At 35.9% G+C, this 25,280-nt stretch overlaps 1 protein-coding gene across 9 annotated transcripts in view; it reads left to right on the top strand.

Moving 5' to 3' along the window:
- The window catches only part of FRYL (FRY like transcription coactivator), a 149,982-nt gene that overhangs the window by 6,633 nt on the left and 118,069 nt on the right, over window positions 1-25,280 (top strand). For 4 of the 9 annotated variants that reach the window (XM_087963573.1, XM_087963575.1, XM_087963577.1 and 1 more), the window contains exon 1: window positions 19,923-20,164. The exons of 2 other annotated variants lie outside the window; for them this stretch is intronic. In XM_087963573.1, the coding sequence (XP_087819699.1) occupies window positions 20,005-20,164 (160 nt within the window). In that variant the 5' untranslated portion in view covers window positions 19,923-20,004. Of the gene's footprint in view, window positions 1-19,915; window positions 20,165-25,280 lie in introns of those variants that run through there. 3 more of the 9 variants (XM_087963574.1, XM_087963580.1, XR_015749286.1) reach the window with 2 other exon arrangements.

Below are 25,280 nucleotides of genomic sequence, written 5' to 3' on the forward strand. Positions count from 1 at the left end.
AAACCCACTGTTGTCCAGCAATGTTCTCCTAGGGAGCAACTCTGGAGCATTTGTGGGTGATCCTAAGTCCTCTCCTAGTCTGGAGAGGAATTGCAAAGAGCCAGTCCACGTTATTCTGCCACAGTCATCACCATTTCTTCCTGTAAGCCCAAGAAGGAGGTTTATTTCCAGTGATGAGGTTAATGATACTATTGGATCCTTTAATATTTTTAGAATGGTTTGCTGGATGGAATTAGTGTAAAGTCTGTGACTTTACGTCAAAGTTAATTTGAAGAATATTGGTCAAATCTGATTTTCTGTTCAAGTACCACCTGTAACTGAACATATTCTCATGCTTCATTTTGGACGTTTTCTGGCATTTTTATATTCAACAGTAATAGTTTAAAGCTATTAAGACTACAGGATCACATACAATAAATTTTTGGACACTCTCGGTTTTTGCCTATTCTATGTTCTGAAACAGATTTTTATCTTGTTTTCTGAATATTCCCAATCAGGAAGTAAAATCAATTGTGCAATTAAATGTGGAGGATGATTAAGAGGGAGTCAGTTTCCCATGTTTAACTGTTTCCCATTGTTTACTGCAAAAAGGAAATCAGTTATTTCTTATATCAGAATGCTTGTAAAAGTGTTTTGAGTATAATTTTGTTTATATCTTAGCCTTTCCTTAAAACCAAGTAAGATTTAAATCCTGTTGTTGCATGTTGAAACCTGAATTGTTATAAACAGTCAAATAAATGCTTGAGGGGCTTCCAGAGTGAAATTACTATGTTTTAAATATGAATGTGACTTTATCTCCTAATAGAAAAGAGGAATAGGAAAGGAAGTTCATTGCAGTTTAAGCAATTAAAGTACTACAAATATTATATAATATACTTAGTTAAAAACGGAGACATAGTTCAAATAAACATGTATGCCTTGGAATCTGACCTATGATCCAGTGTAACTTTCTGATTGATAACTGTTAGCACATTTTGAAAGTAAAATTAAATATATCTATCTTGCTTGCACTGTTTGAATGCAAAATAAATAATATTTTGTAGTACGTGAAATGATGAATTAATGATCCCTAGAATAAGCCTACAAGAAAGTCTGAAAACCTAAGGAGGCCTGTTATGTATTTGTTTTTTTGTGCACCGCCCAAATAGAAAGAAAATCGATGAGCTCTTTGCTAAATAAAATTGCTAGATTGCATTAAGTAGGACTGAGGACAGATGAGATTTGCTTTTTCAGAAAGTGTATGCCAGCTTCTGCCACCCTAGCAGTTCAAAAGCATGTAAAAATGCAACCAGAAAAATAGGGACCACTGTGATGGGAAGATAATAGCATTCGGTGCGCCTGTGGCGTTTCGTCATACCAGCCAGATGACCATGGAGACATCTTCGGACAGCACTGGCTCTTCAGCTTTGTAATGGAGATGAGCACCGCACCCTTGAGCCGGAAACGACAAGCACATATATGCAAGGGGAACCTTTACTTTTACCTTTATGCCACTCAAAATGATTTCCTGTGATATAAATTTGATCTATCAATAAAATAAAGTGGTAATTGAAAGACAACACATTTATGTTCTTATGATGTCCAATCTGATAAAGCCAACTTTAAAATAATAAATACAAAATAGGTTTTAATTAACACAATTTTCTACACTTCTCTAAATAAATTCAATATAATCTTTGCCCAGATTACCATGAAAACTTTTCATTTGTCAGTTTTATTGCATACTTACATAAACCTGACTTATGAGGTCATCATTCAATTACAGATCCATATTGGGTGGCCTGGATATTGTTAGTTTTTCTTAAGTATTTTCTCATCTTCAGTTATGTCTACTACTGTAGTATGTCTACTATTAGACTACTGTGAGTAGATACTTTATTACTGCAAATTTTCATACCGTAGAAGATTAAAGAGCAAGGACATCCTACAAACCAACCACACATATGGAACTCTAATGAAGACAGAAGTATTCCTTTGGATAGGGAAAACTCCCTATGCCAACCCTTACAAAATGAAGGAATTCCTTCGATTAATCTTATGAGTTTATACTAAATTTCCATTTATAGAATAGATAGTAAGTGGCCGGTAACTTGGTATTTCAAACCTTTCTCCAGAACATCCTATCAAATTCTACATTAATTGATCGTGCATTTGAAGAGTGTTTTATTTATGCATATATGTGTGCTGCATATAACAACAAAACCTTAAAATCAAGAGCAAACAGTTGATGTGTGCTTAAAAAACCTATTTTCCTATTTTAAGGTAGAAAATATAAAAGGTGTATGTTCTAACACCGATATATCACAAAAAGGAAAAAATCAAAATAACACCTCCATAATTTCAGAACAACTCCCTCAGCTTAGGCCTGACCAGATGATATGATTTCACCACTTCTGTGGTGGTCCTCAGCTTGCCCAAAATTGTTAAGTATAGAACTTTGTTTTCCTGCCTGCTTTAAATGTCTGTGAATTCCACTTCCTAAGGGAACAAGCAGTTATTTTACTTTGAAGTTGCTTCCCTATCACTTGGTATGTTACAAGTGCATTCCTGAAGTTCCCTGGAGGTAGCAAATTTAGAACATAATTTCCCAATTTGTGCCCATGAAAAGAAGGAAATAAGGAACCTAATTTTAGCTGTTCTATCCAACTGAAATTAAGAGTATGGCTGACTCTGAGCTAATGCTAATTTTTTTTTTTTTCAAAATAAACCCAGTGAGAACCAAAGCTGAGATTGACACAGAATAGCCTTATGGTAGCAATTTAAGATTGCCCTGGGTATAGGACAATCTTCCAAAAAAGTACAGTTGGGTATCTACTTACAGTGACCCCAGTTTCAATATTATATGAACATTACAGTGTGATTCTTGAGTAGATAGGAATGGGCAGGAATCGTGAGTTCAGGAAAGCCCCTAGATTTACAGAGGTTGTTTTGAGACTCAGGAAAGTAAAGACTGATGTTTAAAGCCAACTTTAGGAAGAACTAGGAAGAGTTCAGGGGATATTTTTAATACTCTTGAAAATATGCCTTTTCTCCATCTGTCATGCAATTCCTGGAAAAATATGACTGCTTCAAAGAATTACAGATAGATGTTATATTCCAAAGAACATTTTCTGAATCTGAATCAGAAGCATATACAGCCTTGCTATATGTTGTGGCCAGTGGTTCTAAGGATAGATTTCTTTCAGCTCTTTTTTTGAAGATAGATAATAGTCCTCTTTGTTGGGAAATTAGTTTTTGCTCCAGCTGTGAAAAACAGCCAGAGTTGTGATTGTTTGCTCAAAATCCAACCAGAATTATTCACCTGAAGAACAAAGCAAGCGATGTTTTAAATTATGATACTGCTTATAGTATTAGCTACAGAGTTATATATACGCACGCTATTGAGAAAATTGTTTACATTGGATTGTAGTTGAACCTGAAGAAAAATGGAAAGTTTTGCACTCTGAGTCTGCTTCTATGAATTGATTTCAGAGTGTTTTGCTTTTTTGTAATTCTTTCTTTGCTTTTGAAAAGAGAGAACATTCAGCTTCTGTGTTTCCTGGCAAAAACATTAGAATGCATAACAGGGTAGAAAACTATCCTTAATAGGAAGGATGGATGGGAAAGAGAAATTGGAAGTCTCCTTATGAGGTCTTGATCCCAGCACTGTTTACTTTGGAGAAATGAAAGAACTTAAAAACAAATGTCTGTAAAAGGCAAGCTTTTATCTTAGAAACATTACCCAGAAATCTTAAATACCTATCTCTCTCTAATCCTGTTTGTCTTGAATCCAGTTGCTGTTGCTTCAAGGCACGTTGGTAATGGATGAAAATTATTTCTGTTCACCCTGGTTTGTTGGAGTCTTACGCAGGAAAATGAACTGCGTTCTGAACTTTCTTTCTGAAAGTTCCATGGAACAGAGATGAATAAATATTGCAGATGAATCTGTCGTACATGTTGAACTTTGTAAAAGGTTATTAACATAGTTCCTTGGTTAATTGTTTATTGTTCTAAAGAGAGAGGAAGCTGTAAGATTTTTTTAAAAACTAGCAAACCCTTAGTAAGGAATATCAAAGTAAATTATTTCTGAAACTAATAATATTAGAAAAGCAAACTCTTAAGTATTATAACTCTTAAGGATTATATCTTTGGATATAATCCCTTTTATAATGAAAACTAGCAGGAATGTGTAGGAAGAAAGTGCTATTAAGAGAGAGATTTAAAAGAGTCTAAAAGAGTATTTCTAAAAGAGTATTAAGAATCTGAGCAAATTGAATATGGTGCTAGTATTACATATGTTAAGTACATTTTTTAAAATCTGCATGCAGTCTCAGACCCTATTTTGCAGTTATCGGACTAGCCCCAGATTATGGTGGTGAACTTCAGTTGCTCACTCTTGTTAAGCAGATGTAGAAGTCTCAGTATTTTTAATGAATCCATTTTCTATAAACATCAGAAAGGAGGAAAAAAGTCCTGATCTTTTTTATCATGATGTCACTAACTATGGCCCTTGCAGTCTCTAAAGCCCAAAATCATAATAAAAATATAGAAGCTAGCACCGTGATGGCGAACCTATGGCACGCATGTCACAGGTGGCACGCAGAGCCATTTGTGCAGGCACGTGAGCCCCAGTCAAACTTACCTGCATTGCACATGCGTGTGCCTCCCAGCTGATTTTCGACCTGTTTGAGGCCGTTTTCACCCTCCTGGAGGCTTGAGGGAAGCCTCTGCAGCTTTGGGAGGCCGAAAAATGGGCCTTCCAGAAATACAAGAAGTGCCCGTTTTCAGCCTCTGGAGCCTAGGGGAGGCCTTTTGCCCCCCGGGGGCTTGAAGGAAACCTCTGCAGCCTTTGGAGGCCAAAAAAGACCTCAAATGGGCTGAAAATCAGCTGGGAGGCACACCACAACAAAAAGGTTCGCCATCACAGCTAGCATGTCTCCCCCCAATTTTTTATACTTGCATGAGAGGGTCAATTCAGCAATTTCGCTTTTAAAAGTATAATATACATTGTATGTATCTCTTATCCCATAAATAGATTGCAAATGTTTTCAGTCAAGAGCAAAGCTATGATGTAAACTGATTCTAGCCAATTAAAGAATGTGTCTAGTTTCAATGGAGCACAAATGTGTGAAGATTGCCATTTTAATTGCTGCTCTATTTCTTGCCAGGATGGAGCTGCAATATGACAGGACTGTAACATGAGAACTGGCCTCTCCAGGTACAGTTTTTCCCCCCAGCAGTAGTTATCAGCAAGTATGAGCTTTTAGAAAGTTAATGAGTGACATGTTTTACTTGTGGTAAGTACTTATTTAGAAATATCCTAATGAATACAGCCCATAGGATGTAGGAATATGTAAGATATAAGAATACTAGTTTTTGTTATATTCTCAGTGCCAAACTATGTGTGCCTTAGAAAGAAATGAGAAATTGGGGCAACTTTGTCAAGATAGTAGTTATTCACTTTTTCTTACTTGAACTTGCTTCCTTTCATCTGCTGTTAAGACTTTGATTGGGAAACATGGCTATTTTTCTGTCCCTCAATGTTTCTTAACAATTGAATATTTGTTTGGCAGTGACATCATTTGAGAGATGAAGTCATTTTCTTCATTGAACACTGTTATCTGATTACATTCCTTTCCTTTTAGTTCTTTAAAAAACAAAAACAGGAAGTCCAGTGTTGGATCTTTGAATTACAATTAATGCATTATTATTGAGTGAAAAAAATGCCGCCCATATTACACCACTGCTGTGCAAACTACCCTGGCTTTCAATTTCCTTCCAGGTACAATTCAAAATGCTGGTTAGCACTTTTAAATCCCTACATGCATGGGGCCAGGTTGTCCAGGCAATCATCTCCCTGAGGGTTCTGTCCTCTCTACTGTGTTGGATAGGGTGGACATGCTTCAGGCCCCTTCTGTTAAATGCTGCAGGACCAGGGAAGCATGCCTTTCTGCCTTGTGGAAAACCCTCACCCTACCTCATGTAGCAGACCTTTAAAACTGGCTTTCCTCCAGACATTGAGCTAAAGTGAGGCTAAGGGCTCGGTGATTGTGATCATTTAATTATTGAAGAGTCTTGCTTTACTGTGCCTCTAACTGTGTTTTAGGTGTTGGTTTTATTGTTTCTTTTATTTACCAAAAAGTTCTATCTTAGGTCCAGTACTGTTCAGCATCTTCATAAATGATTTAAATGAGGGATTAGAAGGGGAATTCATCAAATTTGCAGATGACACTAAGCTGGGGTGGGGGTGGAAACGAGCCAACACTATAGCATCAAGATCCAGAAGGAACTTGACAGACTTGAACATTGGACTAACCAACAAAATGTAATTCAGTGGTGAGAAATGTTTTACCCTTAAGCAAGAAAAACCAAATGCACAGGTATCAAATATAATTTATGTGGCTCAACATCAGTAAATGTGAGAGGGATCTAAATATCCTAATGGACAACTATTAAAATATGAGCCAGCTGTGTGCTGCATCTGCCAAAAAAGCCCGTGTAGTTTTAGGCTGCATCAACAGAGGGATGTGTTCATACCACTTTATACCGTCTTAGTAAGACCACTCTTGGAATATTGTGCCCAGTTTTGGTCACCACAATACAAAAAAGATGTTGAGACTGTAGAAAGAGTGCAGAGAAGAGCAACCAAGATGATTAGGAGGCTGGAGGCTAAAAAGTATGATGAATGGTTGCAGGAACTGGGTATGTCTGGTTTAATGAAAAGGAAGGACGAGGGGTGACATGATAGCATCTTTCAATATTTGAGGGGCTCTTGCACAATTTATTTCCCAAAGCATCTGAGGGCAGGACAAGAAGTAAGGGATGGAAACTTACAATTGATTCATCCAATCTAGAACTAAGAAATTTCCTGGCACTAAGAATAATTAATCAGTGGCATGGCTTACCTCCATAAATTGTGGTGCTCCATTACTGGATTTTTTTTAAAAAAAGAGATTGGACAGTCATTACACAGTCACTAAGACCTCTTCATTTATAATTTAGCTGAATGGCTGAATTATTATTTATTTATTTTAGTTCAGGATAGAATATGATGCCTCTTAACATTCTCTGCTGAAATGTACTTAAAGGTGTGCATAAGCATGCATGTTCCAACTGGCAGTTTTTTCTTAAACAATCTTTCATGGGCTTGCTTGATAGCTGCATAATGCCAGGAAAATATATGCATGAAGAACTGGAGGTGACATTATGCTTTGGAGCACATGTAAGTTTGCTATTTTTGTTTATTTTCAATGTGACTCTGTTTGGTATAAAAATGATCTACAAGAATTATTCTACTTTAAAAACCAACTCAAGTCATAAAATGGCAACAGGACTAAAATATACTGCGACAAATTGAGACTCCAGTTACCCAGATCTAAGTCTTGGGAAAAGAGCCCAGTTTTGACAACCTTAAGGCCTGCTGGATCAGGACCAATCATATATCAGAAGGCTTTCCAAAAACGGGCTGCCACCCAAAAATGCCTCTGAGGTCCCATTGCCTCAGTGAGGGAAGGTATATATTCTAGGGAGCAAGCAATCTTGCAAACAACCTAGTCCTATGCCACAAGAGACTTTACTGATGATAATTATCTTGAATTCCAATGAGAACCATTGCCCCTTGGAAAGTAGAGATGTCATGTGGGTATCATGAAGAACTAACGGTACCACCACATTCTGAACCAGTTGAAGGTTATGGATGTTCTTCAAGGGTAGCTCCATGTAGAACATGTTGCAGTAATCCAGCTGGGAGGTGACTAAAGCATGAGCAATTATGTTGGTGATTTCTTAATTCAGAGACCACCCATGATCAGGCAGCTACTTGCATGAAACTGGAAAATAATGAGGGTATTTTTTTTCAAGGTGGTGTTGAAAAAAATGCATGGCTCTCCAGAGTAGTTTTTTGGCTGCAGATCCAAAGGATTGTACATTGTACAAAAGAACTGCAGATGATATATTTTAAACTTTAAATTTGTGCATTTCCTATGATGGTTATACAATTTAATTTGCCCTTCTCTTGCCCTCTAATGTACCTCTTTATTGCCAGATTCTTGCTTTTTAACAAAAACATTTGAATAACTTACTATGAAGAGAAAGCTGCAGTAGGGCTTGAGTTCAGATTCTCCCATTTCTTTAGTCTAATGTAAGTTGCTGCTTGCAATGGCCTTTTAAACCTGTAGGAAATTTTATCGTTAACTACAGGAAGCAACCTTATCTACAATGGTATACTGTTATGGCTGACAGTAAATGATTAAACACAGTTTAATGTTTGAACAAGGCGGCAAGATGTGATTATTCAAAAACTGAGGTTTTGGATGGAATAGAGCAAATTGGATGGGGTAGCTTGCAAATTTGAAACTTCTCTAACCTTATTTGTGCTATGATTTAGGACTACATTTATAGAAAGCCCTTGGATATTGATAAGTATCCTCTACAGGAAATGTACTAATGCCTATATAGAGAAGATCTTTTCAAAATCAAGTTTAAATTTAATTTAATTTAATTATCACCTGAATTCACTTCCAAGAATTGCTCAATTGTCTTCTTCACATACTGAACCCAGACTTTCAACATAGCACAGTTATAATCCTTAATAACAGTTTTAATACACAGGGAAGTGTATTTGTATATTTGTGACACAAAAATATTTGGACAAGGCTTCTGTGAGCCTACAGGAAAGGGATGGTTTGGATGCTGAGAGTCGGAAAGTAGCAGAAGAAAGGGATGAAGGTAGTAGAGGTCTCACATACAGGTAGTCCTCGACCTACGACCACAATGGAGCCCAACATTTATGTTGCTAAGTAAGACATTTGTTAAGTGAGTTTTGTCCCATTTTGTGACATTTTTTGCCACTGTTGTTGAGTGAATCACTAGTTATTAAGTTAGCACGGTTGTTAAATGAATCTGGCTTCCCCCTTGACTGTGCTTGTCAGAAGGTCGTAAAAGGGGATCACATGATCCCATGACACTGCAAAGGTCATAAACATGAGTCAGTTGCCAAACATCTGAATGTTGATCATGTGACCATGAAGATGCTGCAGCGATCATAAGTGTGAAAAATGGTAATAAGTCACTTTTTAAAGTGATGTTATAACTTTGAACGGTCACTAAATGAACTGTTGTAAGTCAGGGACTACCTGTACTCATCACAGTCTGATTCTCCCCTTGATGTCAAATCAGTTCACATCAATTCACCACGTCCTGCATCTCTTGGTTGCACAAAATTTACCCACAGGATCATGGCAACCCTCGTTTGGATGGTATCCCACCACTAAACAGACTAAAGCAAACAGATTAATTGAAATGAAAGCAAAGATGACATTTCTTTAAAAACTTGCACATAACTTGGAAGGAAGGAATGTTTAGATGTAATTATTTTATGCTTAATTTACACCATAGCTCTGTTTTATCTTGGAAAGTTCCTGTACCAAGACTTTACCCTTGTTGTATACCACCAGAGTTAAGAAGTCTGTGAAATGGCATTACTTGGTCACTTTGCTGTGCAAATACCCTTACTTTACATGTTGTACTTACTATTCACCACATCACAGTGAAAGGAAGAAGGTACTTGATAGGGTGGAGGTGTGGCTGGAATGTTTTGATCGCACCTGTCAGCAGCTCCTTAAAGCAGCTTCATGGTGTAAAGAACCATGTGAATGCCCGGCCCATATTCCCTGGGAAAGATGCGTTTGATTTAAGATGTTGCTAATAAGCCCTAAGTCCACACCCATCCATTCATCTTCTAGTTAAATAAAAAGCCCTGCATAATGCCAGTGGATACCTTATAGATCGCTGCTTTGATCTCAGCATGAGTCCTGATTAGAATGAGGCTGTCCTGGATGGTTTTGAACTAACAGCAGGGCAAAAAGGTGGCCAACATTCAGTGTCTTTTTCAAAGCCTTCCAGGATGCTGTTAATGTTTATCCCTCAGTAGAAATGTAGCTTTGTTTTATATGTTGTCATTGTTCTGGTGAAAAATAAAGTCCTGGGCCCTTAAAAGAAAACTAAAGGCATTGTTTGGTAATATTGATGAATATAATATAATTTTGATGGAAATTTTTTCCCATTCTGATTTTAAACAAATTAAAATCAAAATTAAAATATTTTTAAGCTAGATAATGCGAAAATGAAGCTTTGAGTTTCCAGAATTAGGCATCTGATGGAACAAATTATTGTGAGTCCATACACAAGATGGAGAATTGACAGCAAAATGGGTGAGTCAGGCCTTATAGAAGCTTAATTGCTATATTAGAATTGGCACTTGTAAATGACCTCCTTCAGAATTTCTCTTTCACTCTGGAGTGTTACAACCTCTTACCAGAAGATGTCAGCCTAACAACTTACATACAGCAACATTTTTTGTCAAAAAAGTATACTCAATGCATTGTGATACAGATACTCCTCAATTTTTATCCATTCCTTTAGTGACCATTCAAAGTTACAGTGGTGCTGAAAAAAGTGACAAAACTGTTCCTCACAAATATGACAGTTATAGTGTCCTGTTAAGTCATGTGATCTTGATTTGGGCACTTGGCAATCAGCATGTATTTATGATGGCTGCTACATCTTGGCATCATGTGATCACCATTTGTAAACTTACAGCCAGCTTCTGACAAGCAAAGTCAATGGGAAAAAAATGGATTTGCTTTAAAACTGTATGTTTCATTTAATGTATCGCTTAAGAGAATAGCCCTAGAAGCAGAATGTGCAATTCAAGTACAATAAGCTGGACTCAGTCCCAAACATAATTGTAGTGATGAAGTCCTTGCATTAATTTCCTGCCTGGAGCATAGATTGGAAAAGAAAATGAAAAATGTTTCTTTCTTGACCTGTCAGTGGCCTTCTCTGGAGAGAAGGACTTCTCCTGAAACTAATCAAGGTTATACCTTGTCACAACATAATTCTCTTGATTGACAACATGCTTGACAGAAACAGATATAAGTTAAATAATGGACTACCACAAATATCAAAGCTATCCTCTGCACTGTTTAATTTATACCTCCATGACCTGCCTGAACCTGTTTCTTGGAAATTTATTTATGCCAATAATACCAATCTCATAGCCCAAAGAACCAACTTCAATGATGCAGAGAACATCCTTTTTCAAGATGGCCTTCAAAAAATGGCACCTTCAACCAAGCTTTAACAAAAACAGAGGTATCCTTCATTCTAGCTCAGCAATAGATATGCAAATTACCAGCTCTCACTGAGGTTCTGGAGCCATGTTTTACAGTGCAAGTGTTAGGGATATACACCCTAGCAGAACCTGCACGGCAGTCAGGCAGGCAGGCAAATATGTGAGATAAACGTTTTTGTAGCTTACACTCAGTAAAACAGATACAATGTGCTAGTTAAATAGTTTATTCCAGTAATAGTTTTAGCATAGTCAAACAGTCCATATATCATACACTAGTTCAGTCCGTCCGGGGATTATTCAGTTGCAAAGTCCAGTGTCGAAAAAGAGGTCATTAAACTTACAAATATCAGTCCAGTAATATATCTCTTCGCAGTAGAGATATTTCTTCCTTCAGCAACAGTAGAGAACACGTAGTTAACAATCCATCATCGTCAGCAAGCAATCCAGTAAGCCAGCAATCAATCCAGTTCTCTTGCTCCCTCTTATGGCGATTTACAGCCGCACCCAAAATTACATGCTTTGCAATTAAAGTGACACACACTTAAATTCACTATCATAGTTTATATATATTATTTTACCCAAACTACGTTAGGTAACCTATGTTATTCCTAACAGCAACAATTCCTTGAAGTATTGGGGGGGCGGGGGGGCGTGTTAACATTGGACAGATTACTAACCTTCTAACAACACCTGGGAAAAACAGCTGCAAAATTGAAAAGATGCAACAATTTACTGAACCACCTGGCTGGAACATCTTGGGGACAACAATAGCAATCATATTTTAATTCCCTTTGTGTATTGCAAGGACAGACTTTCCGTCCAATTGCTAAGTTCTCATTTTTTATTTTCATGACATGACATCTGTGATAAAATCTTGCCATTTACAGGATTATTATGCATGCATCCTGCTACCTTGTTTGTTTTAGATTGCATAACTTCCAGCAAAATAGATTCATTGTGTTTTCCTTAGTTTTATTTCATAGTCCTTTCCCAACAGTCCAAAGTCCATTTTTTAGTAGCATTTTACAACACAATGCATATGTATATAGCATAAAGTTCTGTGTAACCTTTTGTGTAAATACGGTAGCAGTAGCAGAATAGAGATAGAAAATGGAACTCCAGGTGGTCTCCTCTAATATATATCATGAAGAAAGTATTTAGGGGAGAAGGATGATTTGTTCAACAATGGAGACAATATTTTTCTTGTTTGATTATCTCTATATTCATTCCCATCCCCCACACCCCAAGCAGGTAATAATCTTTATTAGAAACAAGTGAACTATCACAGCAATGACAATGTTTTGAGTAGTCAAGAATTCTGAAATTATATAGATTTCAAGCATGGAATGCAGGAAAAAGTCAAAACTGAACAAAATATTTTGGTCATGTGGTTTACATTTCACTTCTTTGTGGCACTGTGGACTCCGGGCAGATCCCTATTGCTTGTATGACAGTTCTCCTCTTTAAGAACAGAGGTGATCCAGAGACTATTACAAACACTCCTCTTGTCACACACAATTAAAAAAATTTGAGATAACATTGAAATCAGTATCAACCAGTGCAGTTTGTCAAAGGTTTGATACTTCCAACACCATTTTTGCAAATTGCATATTCATGGAGAGGCATAAAGAAAAGAAGTCATTAAACCTGGCTTTCGTCAACCTAGAAAAAGATTTTGACTCTGTTTCACATCATTTGATAAGGTATTCACTATGTGACCATGGCATGGCCAAGCTAATCATGACATGAATCTGGATGTTAATAGCAGATATTAAGTATTATGAATATTATGTGCTACCGGCCTTTCTGACAGCTTGTCATGAAGGTTGGCTTTGTGTTATCACTCTTGCTGTTCATTCTCTTCACGTATACCATCATGCAATGTCTGAATCACAGTTCATCCTGCTGTACACTGGCAATATCCTGCTTGCGGCTAGTACCAGGGAACCACTCAACTCCTGTACTCACAACAGAATACCCTATGCCTCCAGACTTAAAATTTTAGGCTTAGATAACTTAGAACTACTATGACTTCAGTCTGACCTAAGCGTAGTACATAAAATTATCCATTACAATATCCTACCTGTCAATGACTACTTCAGCTTCAACCTCAACAATACACGAGCATACAATAGATACAAACTCAGGGTAAACGCACAAAACTCGATTGCAGGAAATATGACTTCAGCAACAGAGTGGTCAATGCCTGAAATACTGTACCTGACTCTGGTGTCTTCCACGAATCCCAAACACTTTAACCTCAGACTGTCTACTGTTGACCTCACCCCATTCCTAAGAGGTCTGTAAGGGGTGTGCATAAGCGCACCAAAGTGCCTACCATCCCTGTCTTAATGTTCCCTTTTATTCATATTTATTTCACGTATTAATAATCATGTTTATACTTCTATATTTTATGCTTGACAAATTAAAAAAAAAACCTGCAGCACTGTATCCAGACATGGAATGAACACATTAGCCAATCTAGTCTGAGCTGCAATATCAAGAAGATTGAGTTTCTAAGATTAGTACCAGTACCTACAGCATCCAGGTCAGGTGTGAAGTTCTAGTGAAGACAAACTCCTCCTGTTATTACAGTCAATCAAATATTTATTATGCTCATAGACCAGATAAGGAGAATGTAACACAAACTTTAACTTTAAAAAAGCTAAAAGATATAAAAACAAAAGTTACTCAAAATTAAAAAGCATAAAAATATGTACGTATGTATGTATATATGTATTTAATGCTTCTGTCCCATGTTCTATCTTGGCAAGAAGGAAGCTATGGTCTACTTTGTCAATTGCTTTACTGAAATTTTAAGTAAATTTATGTCTGCAGCATTTCCCCAATCCACTAATATAGTCATTTTGTCAAAGAAGACAAGGTTTGTCTGGCATGATCTGTTTTTAACAAATCCATGTTGGCTTTTAGTAATTGCTTTGCTTGTTTCTAGGTATTTGCAAATTCACTGCTTGCTTATCTTTTCCAGGATTTTTTCAGGTATTGATGTCAGACTGATTGGTCTGTAGTTTCCTGGATCCATTTTTTGAAGATTGGAACTACATCAGCTCTTTTCCAATCCTCTGGCAGTTTCCTGATGCTCCAGGAGCTTTGAAAGATTCTGTTCAGTGGTTCCGAGATCATGTTTGCCAGCTCCTTCAGAACCCTGGAATGCAGTCCATCTGGTCCTCATGATTTGAATTCATCCAGATTGGATAGGAGTACTTTTACCATTTTCTTGCCTATTTTACTTGCATTCCTATCCCTTCTACTGTTTTTGATAAGTTGGACTATTTTTTTCCTTTTGGGTAAAGAAATAGAAAGAATGATGCTTTCTCTCCATTACCTGTCACCTCCGTGCCATTTTCTACCATTAGTAGACCAATCATTTCCTTGATTTTTTTTCTTTTTCTTACATGTTGGAAGAAGCAGTTTAAACTTTTTTTTTTGGCATTTGTTGCATTTGTTCAAATTGGTTGCATTTATAGAAGTCTGGTGGGGAAAATCGCTGATTGAAACCTAAGAATGCATGTTTTGCATTTTTTGAGCTGGGCACATGGTATTACTTAGGATCCCATCTGCAAAGCAACAGTGTCATTAATGAGGTAGTGCACGTGAAAATGAATGCAGCAGAAGGAGATCACTGGCACAATTTGCAATAGGTGTATGCCAATTCCCCTAAAATCAATAATCCATCAGTAGCACTGTATGATGCTGAATGCAGACCAACCACCAAAAGTGCTGAGTTCCCATTGCATCCCATGGAGATGTGGATGCTTGTTCAGTTAATAGGTTTTTTCCCCCTTTCTTGACCATGTCAATAGTGATAACTGTAATGCACAGATGGACAGTGCACCAGCAATAGAAAATGTGAGAAAAATGCATACAATGGTATAGCTATTTTCTATTATCACCTTTGGCTATACTGCATATATGTTAGGTATAAAAATCAGACCCAGATGTGCAGAGTTCAAGGTAACTTTATTATCCTCTGCCTCTAATACAGGAATATCTCCAGTCTGGCAGCCTATTCCTGGGAACAGATGTGGTTGAGGGTTGGTTTCGGCCTTTTGTGGTTGCGCAGTGACTCTAGGCTAGCTATGCACTTGATCCCTTCTCCCTATCAGGCTGGATACGTCCAGCATCATACCACTTTAACACTGATGGCAAATGCCCACACAGAAAACCAAAGCAACACACAATTAAGCAGGACACAATTAAGACAAACTTGAAAATCATCTCACTTTAGACTAATTTCAAGAAGTAAACACAATTTTCTTAGACCAGATGTGTCTCCAACAATCTTGATGAACAACGCAGATTATTGGACAAAGTTTGTAGCAGTAAAGACTGATTAATTTTAATGAATAGATCATTTGTAAAGGTAGTATATTATAATTTGGAGGGAAGGAGGACCTTTAAAATCAAAAGATTCTGTTCTAAAGAAGGGGAATAAAAGAATCCCCCAGTTTTACAGTTCCAATATTGTTTACATGAGTTTTCTTATCAAGGCATTTACCATCAGGCAAGGGAAAGATTTGGGCCTATTATTATTATTAAAGGATACTATTTTAGTGAACAGTATTACAAAACTGAGGAAAGACTTGGTAATATGGACAATGAATACTAAGAAATAAAAACTAGTATCAGCATGAAAGGTTTTTCTTTAAGTTTGAGGATAAGTAACTATTAATTTGCATATATTCCTTAATTTAAGTAGGCTCTGTTTGGATTTGTGATTTAAGCTTCTGTAACACAATCTCATACCTATTATGTATTTGTTTTGCCATTGACACTTGTTTACGAAGCTTCATAATACTGCTTTTTCTTAATTCTTGAATGGAAAATTTGCAGTATCCTAAGTTCGCTGAATAGGCTTTTGTTTCTTCTTTAAGTGTACACTCAGCACAATGCTGTTAGATCCAGTGCTAAGTAAGGACATTGCTTTATCAGCACAAAAAATTCAAATTTTTATCAGGTTAAACTCAGGTGACATTTGTTACATTTCAGTACTATATATAGCCTTTTTAGCAATTGGTAAAAAATTTAATAGAATTTCAAAGATACTGTAACATGGAATTACTGTCTTGGAATTTATTGTAAAATATGGCCTTACCATTCTCAATATGTTGCAATGTGGATAGTTTTATCTTTCTCAGGTATCCTATTATGTTGTTGGAAATAGCAAAAAAACAAAACAAAAACCTAACCCATGAGCACCACTAGTGACTTGTGATTGATGATTAATCTGTTCTTATTTGCACGCGCGTGTGCGTGTGTGTGTATACACAAATTGTACATTCAAATGCTCTGACCTCTGTGCACCCATTGCTGTTGAAAATAGTTTCTAGTCCCTGGAAAAAGGTTTCTCCCCTCTGTAGAATTAATATTTTCATCATTCAAGCCATTTGTCCAGAATGGTAACGGTCTCCTGCTTTTGCAGAGGGTTGGACTGGGAGATCTCCAAGGTCCCTTCCAATTCGGTTATTCTGTTATCATCCAGTTTTTATTTGTTAATTTGGGATTTACCAAAGATAGTTTACTCTGGAAGGTCAATATAAAAGAACATAGATAACTTCAGTGGTCAGCCGTGTGTTACAGGGCCCCACTCTTCTTTCCAACAGTATAAGTTTTAAAATGAAGATGCCACTATGCTTGATTCAAGAGTTTTGCACAAAGAGCTTTAAAACTGACATTATCAGCTATCCTGCTCCATTTTTATAAACGTTCGAACCCAATCTTTCAAGTAACTTTGAAAAGTTCTACAACAATCAATAATCTGCCATTTCTGTATTTATTACAAACTCAAGAGAATAACCGGCAATAATGTGCAAGTTAACCATAGAGAAATATTTCCAAAACAGATTACAGTAAATGAGTAATTGTATTCAATAAAAATATTACGTACTAAACTTTGAGAATTCATTTTATCAGTATATATTGATAGGCTGTGAACAGTGCTACTGAATGTAATATAGATGCAGATATTTAGGTATTGCTCATAACGGTGGTTGGCAAGAACCAGAAAATCGTTGCTATAGTAGGACTTCCATTCTGTCTACTTGTTTTGAGAAAGCCATAGTACCAGTATACTATAAAGCCTCAGTATTATTGCCTAAGCAGTGCTGCTGCTTTTTACAAGTACCAGCAGGCAAGACCTCAGGTTAGGGACAACTATAAATCGGTGTTTTTCCAGAAACCTGCCCTCTGTGAGGAGCTAGATAAAAGCAGAAGCATCACGTACCTGACACTGTGAGATAAGCTCTTTTATTGTACATAAGAAGCCATACAGGTGCTATACACATGACCTTCCCACTGCATAACACAGAACTACAGCTGTCTATATATGTCATCTCCATGTTTTAATGCTCAAGTCTGTTCCCTGTCTTTTCAAATCAAAAGATTTCTGGCTTTTTCTAGCCCCGAGGTTGGAATGTACCTGTTCAGTGTTCACACATTGGTTCTCTCTGGCTCTAGCTATGCTAGTTCCCACCACTCTCCCCTTCAGCCATTACCTAAGAAACAGTCTCTTATCACATTTTATTGAATCTATTATATAGCACAAAGCGTACTTTTCTGGGTGATATTGCTGAATTTTTGATAGACAAAGTGTTGATGATCTGTGAATAAAATGAATGCTAAAAAAACAGTTTTCCACCTGCATAAGCTCTTTTAAGTTGGAGTAACTAGATTCAAGTAATATAAACCCAAAGTCAGATGTCTCTGATTTTGAATTGAATATCTGTGAATTTCTGTCCTGATAAAATGCAGAAAGATATATAACTTCAAGCAGTACTGTATAATTAGCTTTATCTTCAACAAATTCTTGTTCTCAAAATATTTTACTTCCCGGTAAATTTTGAAATTGGCATATTTACATTCATAACCACTACACTGCACTGGAGAAAACAAGGCCTATAAGACCTGTAAAGAAATAAAAACAAATATATAAGAAATAATAAGTCACAGAAATTAAAGACATGAGATAAGAAAGAGAAATGTAGTTAAACCTAGTTTACCCAAAGATCTTATTCATTTTCTGTAGGTGACATTTGTACTGGTCACTCTAGCATCCAGTCCACATTAATTACCTATGCTTGATGTATTTCTTACTTGTTTTACTTGTTAAGCAATCCATTCTCATTACAGTCAGCTTCTTTTTTCTTGCCATACCCAACTATCACTTTCATCACAAAATGAGCAGAAGCATGTTCTCTTTCATTGTTTTCATAAATACTGATTCCTTGAAGAAGGTTATGTATTATCCCTTCACATTTCTATCAGCATTTGCACACCTTCAAATGTTTCAATTCATGTGCTTATTTCATTTAGGAATAACTTGGAACAATTCACTTTGTTACTTCACAAACGCAACTATCTTAATCTTGACACTAATTTTAGAGCCAAACTCCTTGTTGCATTGTGCAACTTCATAGTCATTGCAAATCATTTGAATCCTTTGCAGCACAAATTGACTGCACACAAAAGTGCATGGCCCCAACCATCATATCTCTGACTTCACCACCAGCTTCCCCTATAAATTTATCCATAAATATATTAATCACAAGGTAACATCACAGTTTTCTGCTTAATGTTGAACTATTTCCTGAACTTTTTATTTTCTATGTGGTTTATTTTCATCACGTACTATTGTTGTTTCATTCAGCAGCATATCTATATGTACAAAACATTCCACAATTAAAACTGATTAACTTTTGTCATATGCTTTTTCAGAACAAGCAGACATACAATAAACTTTTTTTCCACATTCAAACACTTAAAAGACCCATGAAGAGGAAAATTGTGAACTTTCCACTTCTATCTTTCTATGTTTCATGTTACTTTTACTCGTGAAAAGAGTTAAATGTAAACTTAAAGATTTATCTGGAAAGAAAATAAGTAAAATATTTATACAAAATATGTCTGATTGCGCCTATTAGCGTTTACCTTTTTCCTGGCTAAGATTTGACCCTCCTATGTGATAGTATGTCAGAGTTCAGCTCATTCAAATTTTTATAAGTAAACTAAACAAATGGTTTTTGGCTCAACTATGGTAAATATGATTGCTTGAAATTTTCTGCTTATCTACCTACCGAAAACTGGTCTGAACCAGTCCATAAATACACATGGGCTAAAAATTTTCGAAGACACCTGTCTTATTAATCTGAAAAATAGTTTATATACAGTAGTAAATGTTGCTTTGCACATCCCTTTGAATTAAAAAATTGCAAACGTGTTTTCTAATTTTCTCCATGAATAATATATAAAAGATACAGTATTACAGAAAATACCTTGTATAAAATGCTGTGACTTAAATTGCCATTTATTGACAGCCCCTTTAAGGGAGAATTGTCTTTTTTTTTAAAAAGTAATTAGAACTTAATTTGTGTTATAAACAATGGATACTTAGCACAGAGTAATGGAAACCCTGGTAACTATATTCACAAGGGCACAAACATTTCACAGTGGTAACTCTTATCTTTCGAGTCCAGAAGTATACTCCTCCCTTACAAGATAAAACTAAAACTTCCAGCTAATTAAATAGAAATATACTTTATATGTATGTATGCTGTATGTTTTATGTTATTTAAATTATCATTCCGTTATTTTTATTGGTTTATATTCACAGTTCACAGTCTCAAGAGTATTTCTAATGACTGGGCTGCTTTAGTTTGTTAAAATGTACATCTTTAAAACTTTTCTCAGTTGTTAGCTTGCTGGTGTTTGAACTGTGCACCACCCAAGTTTAGTATGACATCATTATGCAAAGTAGCACAAACAGACCGGCTTGTAAAGTTCTTCAAGGAAGTTTGCACAAGCATCTGGACTTCTGCTTGTGTCCATTAAACAGAAGACTTTAATCAATGTGCTGGGAATGGTAAAACTCAAGCATGGATTTCTTTAAAAAAATTGTGCCTTCTGTCACGTCAGATATTGGAAATGGGGTTTGTGAAAATTCTCCGAAACTATTGAAAATGAGGCGCATCAGTTTGTTTTCATTAGGACAGACTTTAGATGAAGATGGCATTCATTTTCTGCATTCCAATTACAGTATGTATTGATACACCTTGATTATGGGAAATTTGAGGGCTAGTGTAATTTTTAAAAGATAGTTCTATTATCTGAACTACGGCAAGTAGTTTTCTTGCCTTGAAAATGAATTTGTGTACCATCTGGTGAAGAGCTCATTTATTTAAATGGTGCTCAAATCATACATCCTTCTGTCAAAGGTATCTGGCTGCAGTTTGTAAATTACTAGATGTAATGTGGAAAGTGTAATGTATTGATGCTGAATATGGTATCCTTTCTGTTTTTGTTTTATTTTTGTTTTATTGATATAATAGCTATGAGAAACTAGAAATATTTTAGGTTTCTTGCTTAATCCCTCTTTCGTAGCCCTGGTCTTATGGAGACTACCTTTCAGTAGTCTTTAAATGTGGCATTAAATTAATCAGTATGAGTTTACTTCGGTTAGATCAAGCATTGTTGCTCTGTTTAGATTAGTTTATTTGGCATACATTAAAAGATTACTGGCACTTTTAAATGCTGGTTACATAATTATAAAACTATATTTGTAAATTTCTAGTTTGGATTCAGAGTATCTTGCCTTCAAATAGGGGAAAAATAAAAAATCAGAGGGCCTGGGTGCCTTTTATTCCCTTGGCCTTTAGGGCCTAAGATATTATTAAAGCCCAGTTTGTGCATTTGTTTGGTGCCAATCAAAGAGTTCATTATTTTTATTTGGAATGTATTTTTAACCTATTTATATGTATTTTATTTTTACTTTTTATGCTTTATTAACTACCCAGAGTTATTTGATTAAGATGTGCACATATTTTTTAAAAATAAATATTTTATAACTTTCAAAACTACCTTAGTACAAAAAAATGAAAGTCAACTGAAGAAATTACTGAAGTAACTATAAGAAAAAAATTCCATTTGTATTACTGTCAATTATTTTGGAGAAGAAAGAACAATTTACTAAAGCAGTGAGAGCTATAGTAGAAGGAAGAAGTTGGCAAATATAATCCCCGTTTTCTTATTCTAAGGTGCTTGCAGAATTTAACCTGAAACATATTTCTCATAAGTTTGGGGAACAAACAAGGTGAACTTGAAGTATTAGTACATGAAGGCAAATGTTATAGTTGCCATTACTGAAACTTGGTGGGATGAAACTTATGACTGGAATGTACTCATGGAAGGATACAAGCTATTCAGAAGAAACAGACCTAACAAAAGAGGAGGTGGAGCTGCATTATATATAAAAGATCACCATTGGCAATGAGATTTTGTTTGATTGATTGATTTCTATAGCCCCTTAGTAAATGACTAAAACATATATTACTATTTTAAAAAAGTAAAGAAAAATATTCAAAACAATCATAGTAAAAACAGTAGAAAACATTAAAACATTTAATTCAAAGTACACACAAGAGCAAGATATCTGGCCGTTAACATTATAGTCAGGAAATGGAGCCCTTGGCACATGTGACGCCCAAGACTTCGGAGCCTAGCAAGGTTTGTAGGGGCTATTCTAATCTCCGAAGGAAGGATGTTCCATTGAGCAGGGGCCGCTGCAGAAAAAGCTCACCTTCTAGTTCCCGCCAAACAACATTCTTTGACTGAGCATGCCTGTTCTATTTTACCTTGTTGGATGGGTAGAGACTCTGGATAAAAAGGTGGTTCATCAGATACTCAGTTCTCACGTCATATAAGGTTTTATTGGTAACCACTAGCACCTTGAATTGTACCCAGAAACACAGTGATAACCAGTGTAACTCACGCAGGATTGCTGTTACATTTGTCATATATCTGATATTGGTTACTAGTCAGATGGCTGCATTCTGCACCAGTTGAAGTTTCCAAATGGTCTTCAAGGGCAGCCCAATGTAGAGCATATAATAGTCTAAATTTGGTGGTTACAAGGGCTTGAGTTACTGTGAGCAGGGCACAACAGACATACCACCCCGAAGGTGTGCAGAGGCCCTCCTGGCCACAACTGCCACCAGGTCTTCGAACAGGAGCCACAAGTCTAGGAGGACCTCCAGGTTGTGTACCGAGCCTGTTTGGGACAGTGCCACCCCATCCAGAACAAAAAAAGGAATATCCTTGTCTCTGGGGAGGGCCAAATACCCACAGCCATTTCGTCTTGCTAGGGTTGAGTCACAGTCCGTTTTGCCCCATCCAGATTGCATTTTGATGTCTTCATGTGAGCTTTTCATAACTTGGTGGGGCAAAACATTTGAATGGAATGCAAGGATGAAAGGATTTAACTAAAAGAATTAGCCAGATCCCAGGTGGCAGGAATATTGAAATCCAGGCATTTGAGCATGTAGGAAACTATCTTTTTAATTTTTTTTCAAGCAGAGTAGATTGTTCAGAGCTATTCCAGAAAGCAGGCCAGGGAACATTGAATTGAAATGAAGTACATTTTATATCAAAATATTTTCAAATATGTAGAGTTCCACAGTGGAACAGGCTACGTTGATTCTCTTTTGCTTGAGGCATCCAAGCAAAATCTGGATGGCCATCTGTTGGGGAGGCTTTAGTAGGGGATTCCTATACTGGGCTTGACTAGGTGATTCTCATTTCCAATTTTTATATTTTGTGTCTATGATTACCAAAAGAATAGCTTCTGAACGGTTGCTGGTCTCAGAGGGGAAGCAACCTATTTACTGGTGGAGCCAGTAGCAATCTTCTGCAGGACATGATACTTCAGGGAGAGGAAGGGTAATATTTTCATCTGGGAAAATAACATGGACATAAAGTCTTAACACCCTCCCCACCATTTCAGTGTCGCATTGCTGTAGATTAACCATGACGCAAATGGCTGTGTTTAATATGTATGTATTGTTAGTGTTAATCTGAAAAATCTTTTAGTTTGGTTCTAAGTGCCTACTGCACATTTGTGAAAAGAATAATGATTTGTGCAGAATAATGATTTTGGCTTTTTTCTGAATATCTTTGAGCCTTGGTGAGTTTAGAATCAACAAAAATTTGGAAAAACTGGATTTCTTTTTTCCTTTTTTCACTTTTTGAATCTTACAGTTGATATTCTGATTTTCAGGCTGAAATATTATATGTACGGTGGCATAGCAAAACTGCAGGTGGCAATCTTAAGCAATAAAGTGAACTAAAGGTTTTTAAGGTTTATGTAGGAGGTAATCTTCCTGGTTGGGTTGAGCAGTTGAGATAAAAAGCATAAAGTATTCTAATTGCTTGGTTGAAGATTAATCCTGTATTTTAACTGTTTAAATGCTGCCAAACTCTTGAGTCATTACAATTTCTCCAATTCAGTTTGCATTATTGCTAGCCAGAAACTATGCAAACTTATGAAACATAGATTTATTGTAGTCTACAATCCTGCTTTTTAGAATAGTAGACAGAAGCTGAATCCTCTTTAAATTATCTGCTTATTTCTATTTTCGTATCCTCATAATGCAATGAAATGTTCCTAAGGCATACAGTCATAAACTGCTGAATTACTAGTGAAATGTTGCTAGAAGATGGGGACCTGAGACAGGTAACAAATAAAATTGAACACAGAATCTTTTGTAAGAATGTTTTAAATGTGAGAATGTAGTTATTGGTTCTATATGTGAATGGAGTACTCATAAGCATGAAAATACTACCTTAAAATTTTGAATATTTCATTTATATTTATTGAAATAGTGGGGGGAAAGTAAGCATGATTGAATGCAGATTAGCAACAATGAAAAAAATGTTTTTGACAAATTTATCTTTGGGACATAATAAATTTCAGCTCACTGGAAGTTACCACAGATTTTGTAACTAAGTAAGGGTATAAGGTTCAAGGTCTTAACTTGAATGAACTAGTTGCTCTATTGCAGGAAGAAGTTATTCTGCAGAGATCTACCTATGAATCAAGCTCTATGTACAAATCAACCCCAGGTTTAAATCATAAGCTTCTTTCTTTATTTAGACGTTAACAGGTTTCTTAGCTATAGTCATATTTTAATAATCAATTAAAAATATATGAATACAATAAAATATCCAATATTTTTAACTGAAAAATAAATTCAGGCAACAGTAAAACAATTCATAGACTTTCCAAAATAATTCATTTTTAAAAATTGCAGAGAGCCAATAACGTAGAGAACAATCTGATTTCAGCACAAGCTTGTTCCATAACCCAGTAATGGGGAATTCAAGACACTTTCTGTTAAGAAGAGCCAGTTGAGCAGATCAAATATGCTGAAGAGGATAATTCTGCAGGTATTTGAGCATCAAGCCACAAAGGGCTTGTTGTAAGTCAAAACCAGCATTTTAAATTGCACCTGGAAGCTGATAGGGAGGAGCCAATGCAGATCACTGCCGTAACATGTTCCTTTTCATGGCAACAGATGGAATGGCTATTCTTTTCCATTCTTGAATACTGTAGATATCAGGCCATGAGTACATAATAGCCCTGTTTGGACTAAGTATGAGTTTTGCCTCACCAGCTTCAGTTTTTTATAATATCTAGCTAGCTTTTAATTATTATTTTTTTACATCTAGAAAAACAAAATGTTTTAACACATGAAATTAATAACGATAGTTTCAACTCCTCTAAAATAGAAAAATAGTTGTACCTAATTGCAAATTGTAATTGCAATTGTATATTTTGGTTTATAAGAATGAAATATTGGATAGAGATATAATATAAAAGTATTGCAACCTGATAAATGAATATTGTTTATAAATTAATTAATAGATTATGTTATTGTTATAGATAAATTATAAATGTCTTTATATTTATATTTGTGTTCTTGATGCATTTTTCTTTCACATAGATATGTAAAGGAATTACAATGATTGATAATTGTCTTCAAAACTGAGATAGCAATGTGCAAAAAAGCTCAAAGCAGTACATATTTTTAAAGACAATAAATCGAGAAACGCATGGCAGTAATCTATTTGGTAAATGTATCATTAATTATAAAGTATATTGCAAATATTTTGCATAGAATATTAAGAGAAGCTTTGTTTTAACAATGGGTTGTTCAAGAAAGTAAGCCTTTAAATGAACCAAAATAATTGCTCATGAAAAAAAAGCCTCTAGACAAAGAAAGTAAACTAGCTATTTAGGTATCTGATTCCCTTTTTATAAATAGCTGTAAAATGGCCTTTTAGGGGGATGAAATCATTTTCCCTCCAGCTATTGTCA

The sequence above is a fragment of the Notechis scutatus genome, chromosome 4 (genome assembly GCF_049901735.1).
Source record: "Notechis scutatus isolate UNSWTSFEM ecotype Mainland chromosome 4, rNotScu1.2, whole genome shotgun sequence".
Classification (NCBI taxonomy): domain Eukaryota; kingdom Metazoa; phylum Chordata; class Lepidosauria; order Squamata; family Elapidae; genus Notechis; species Notechis scutatus.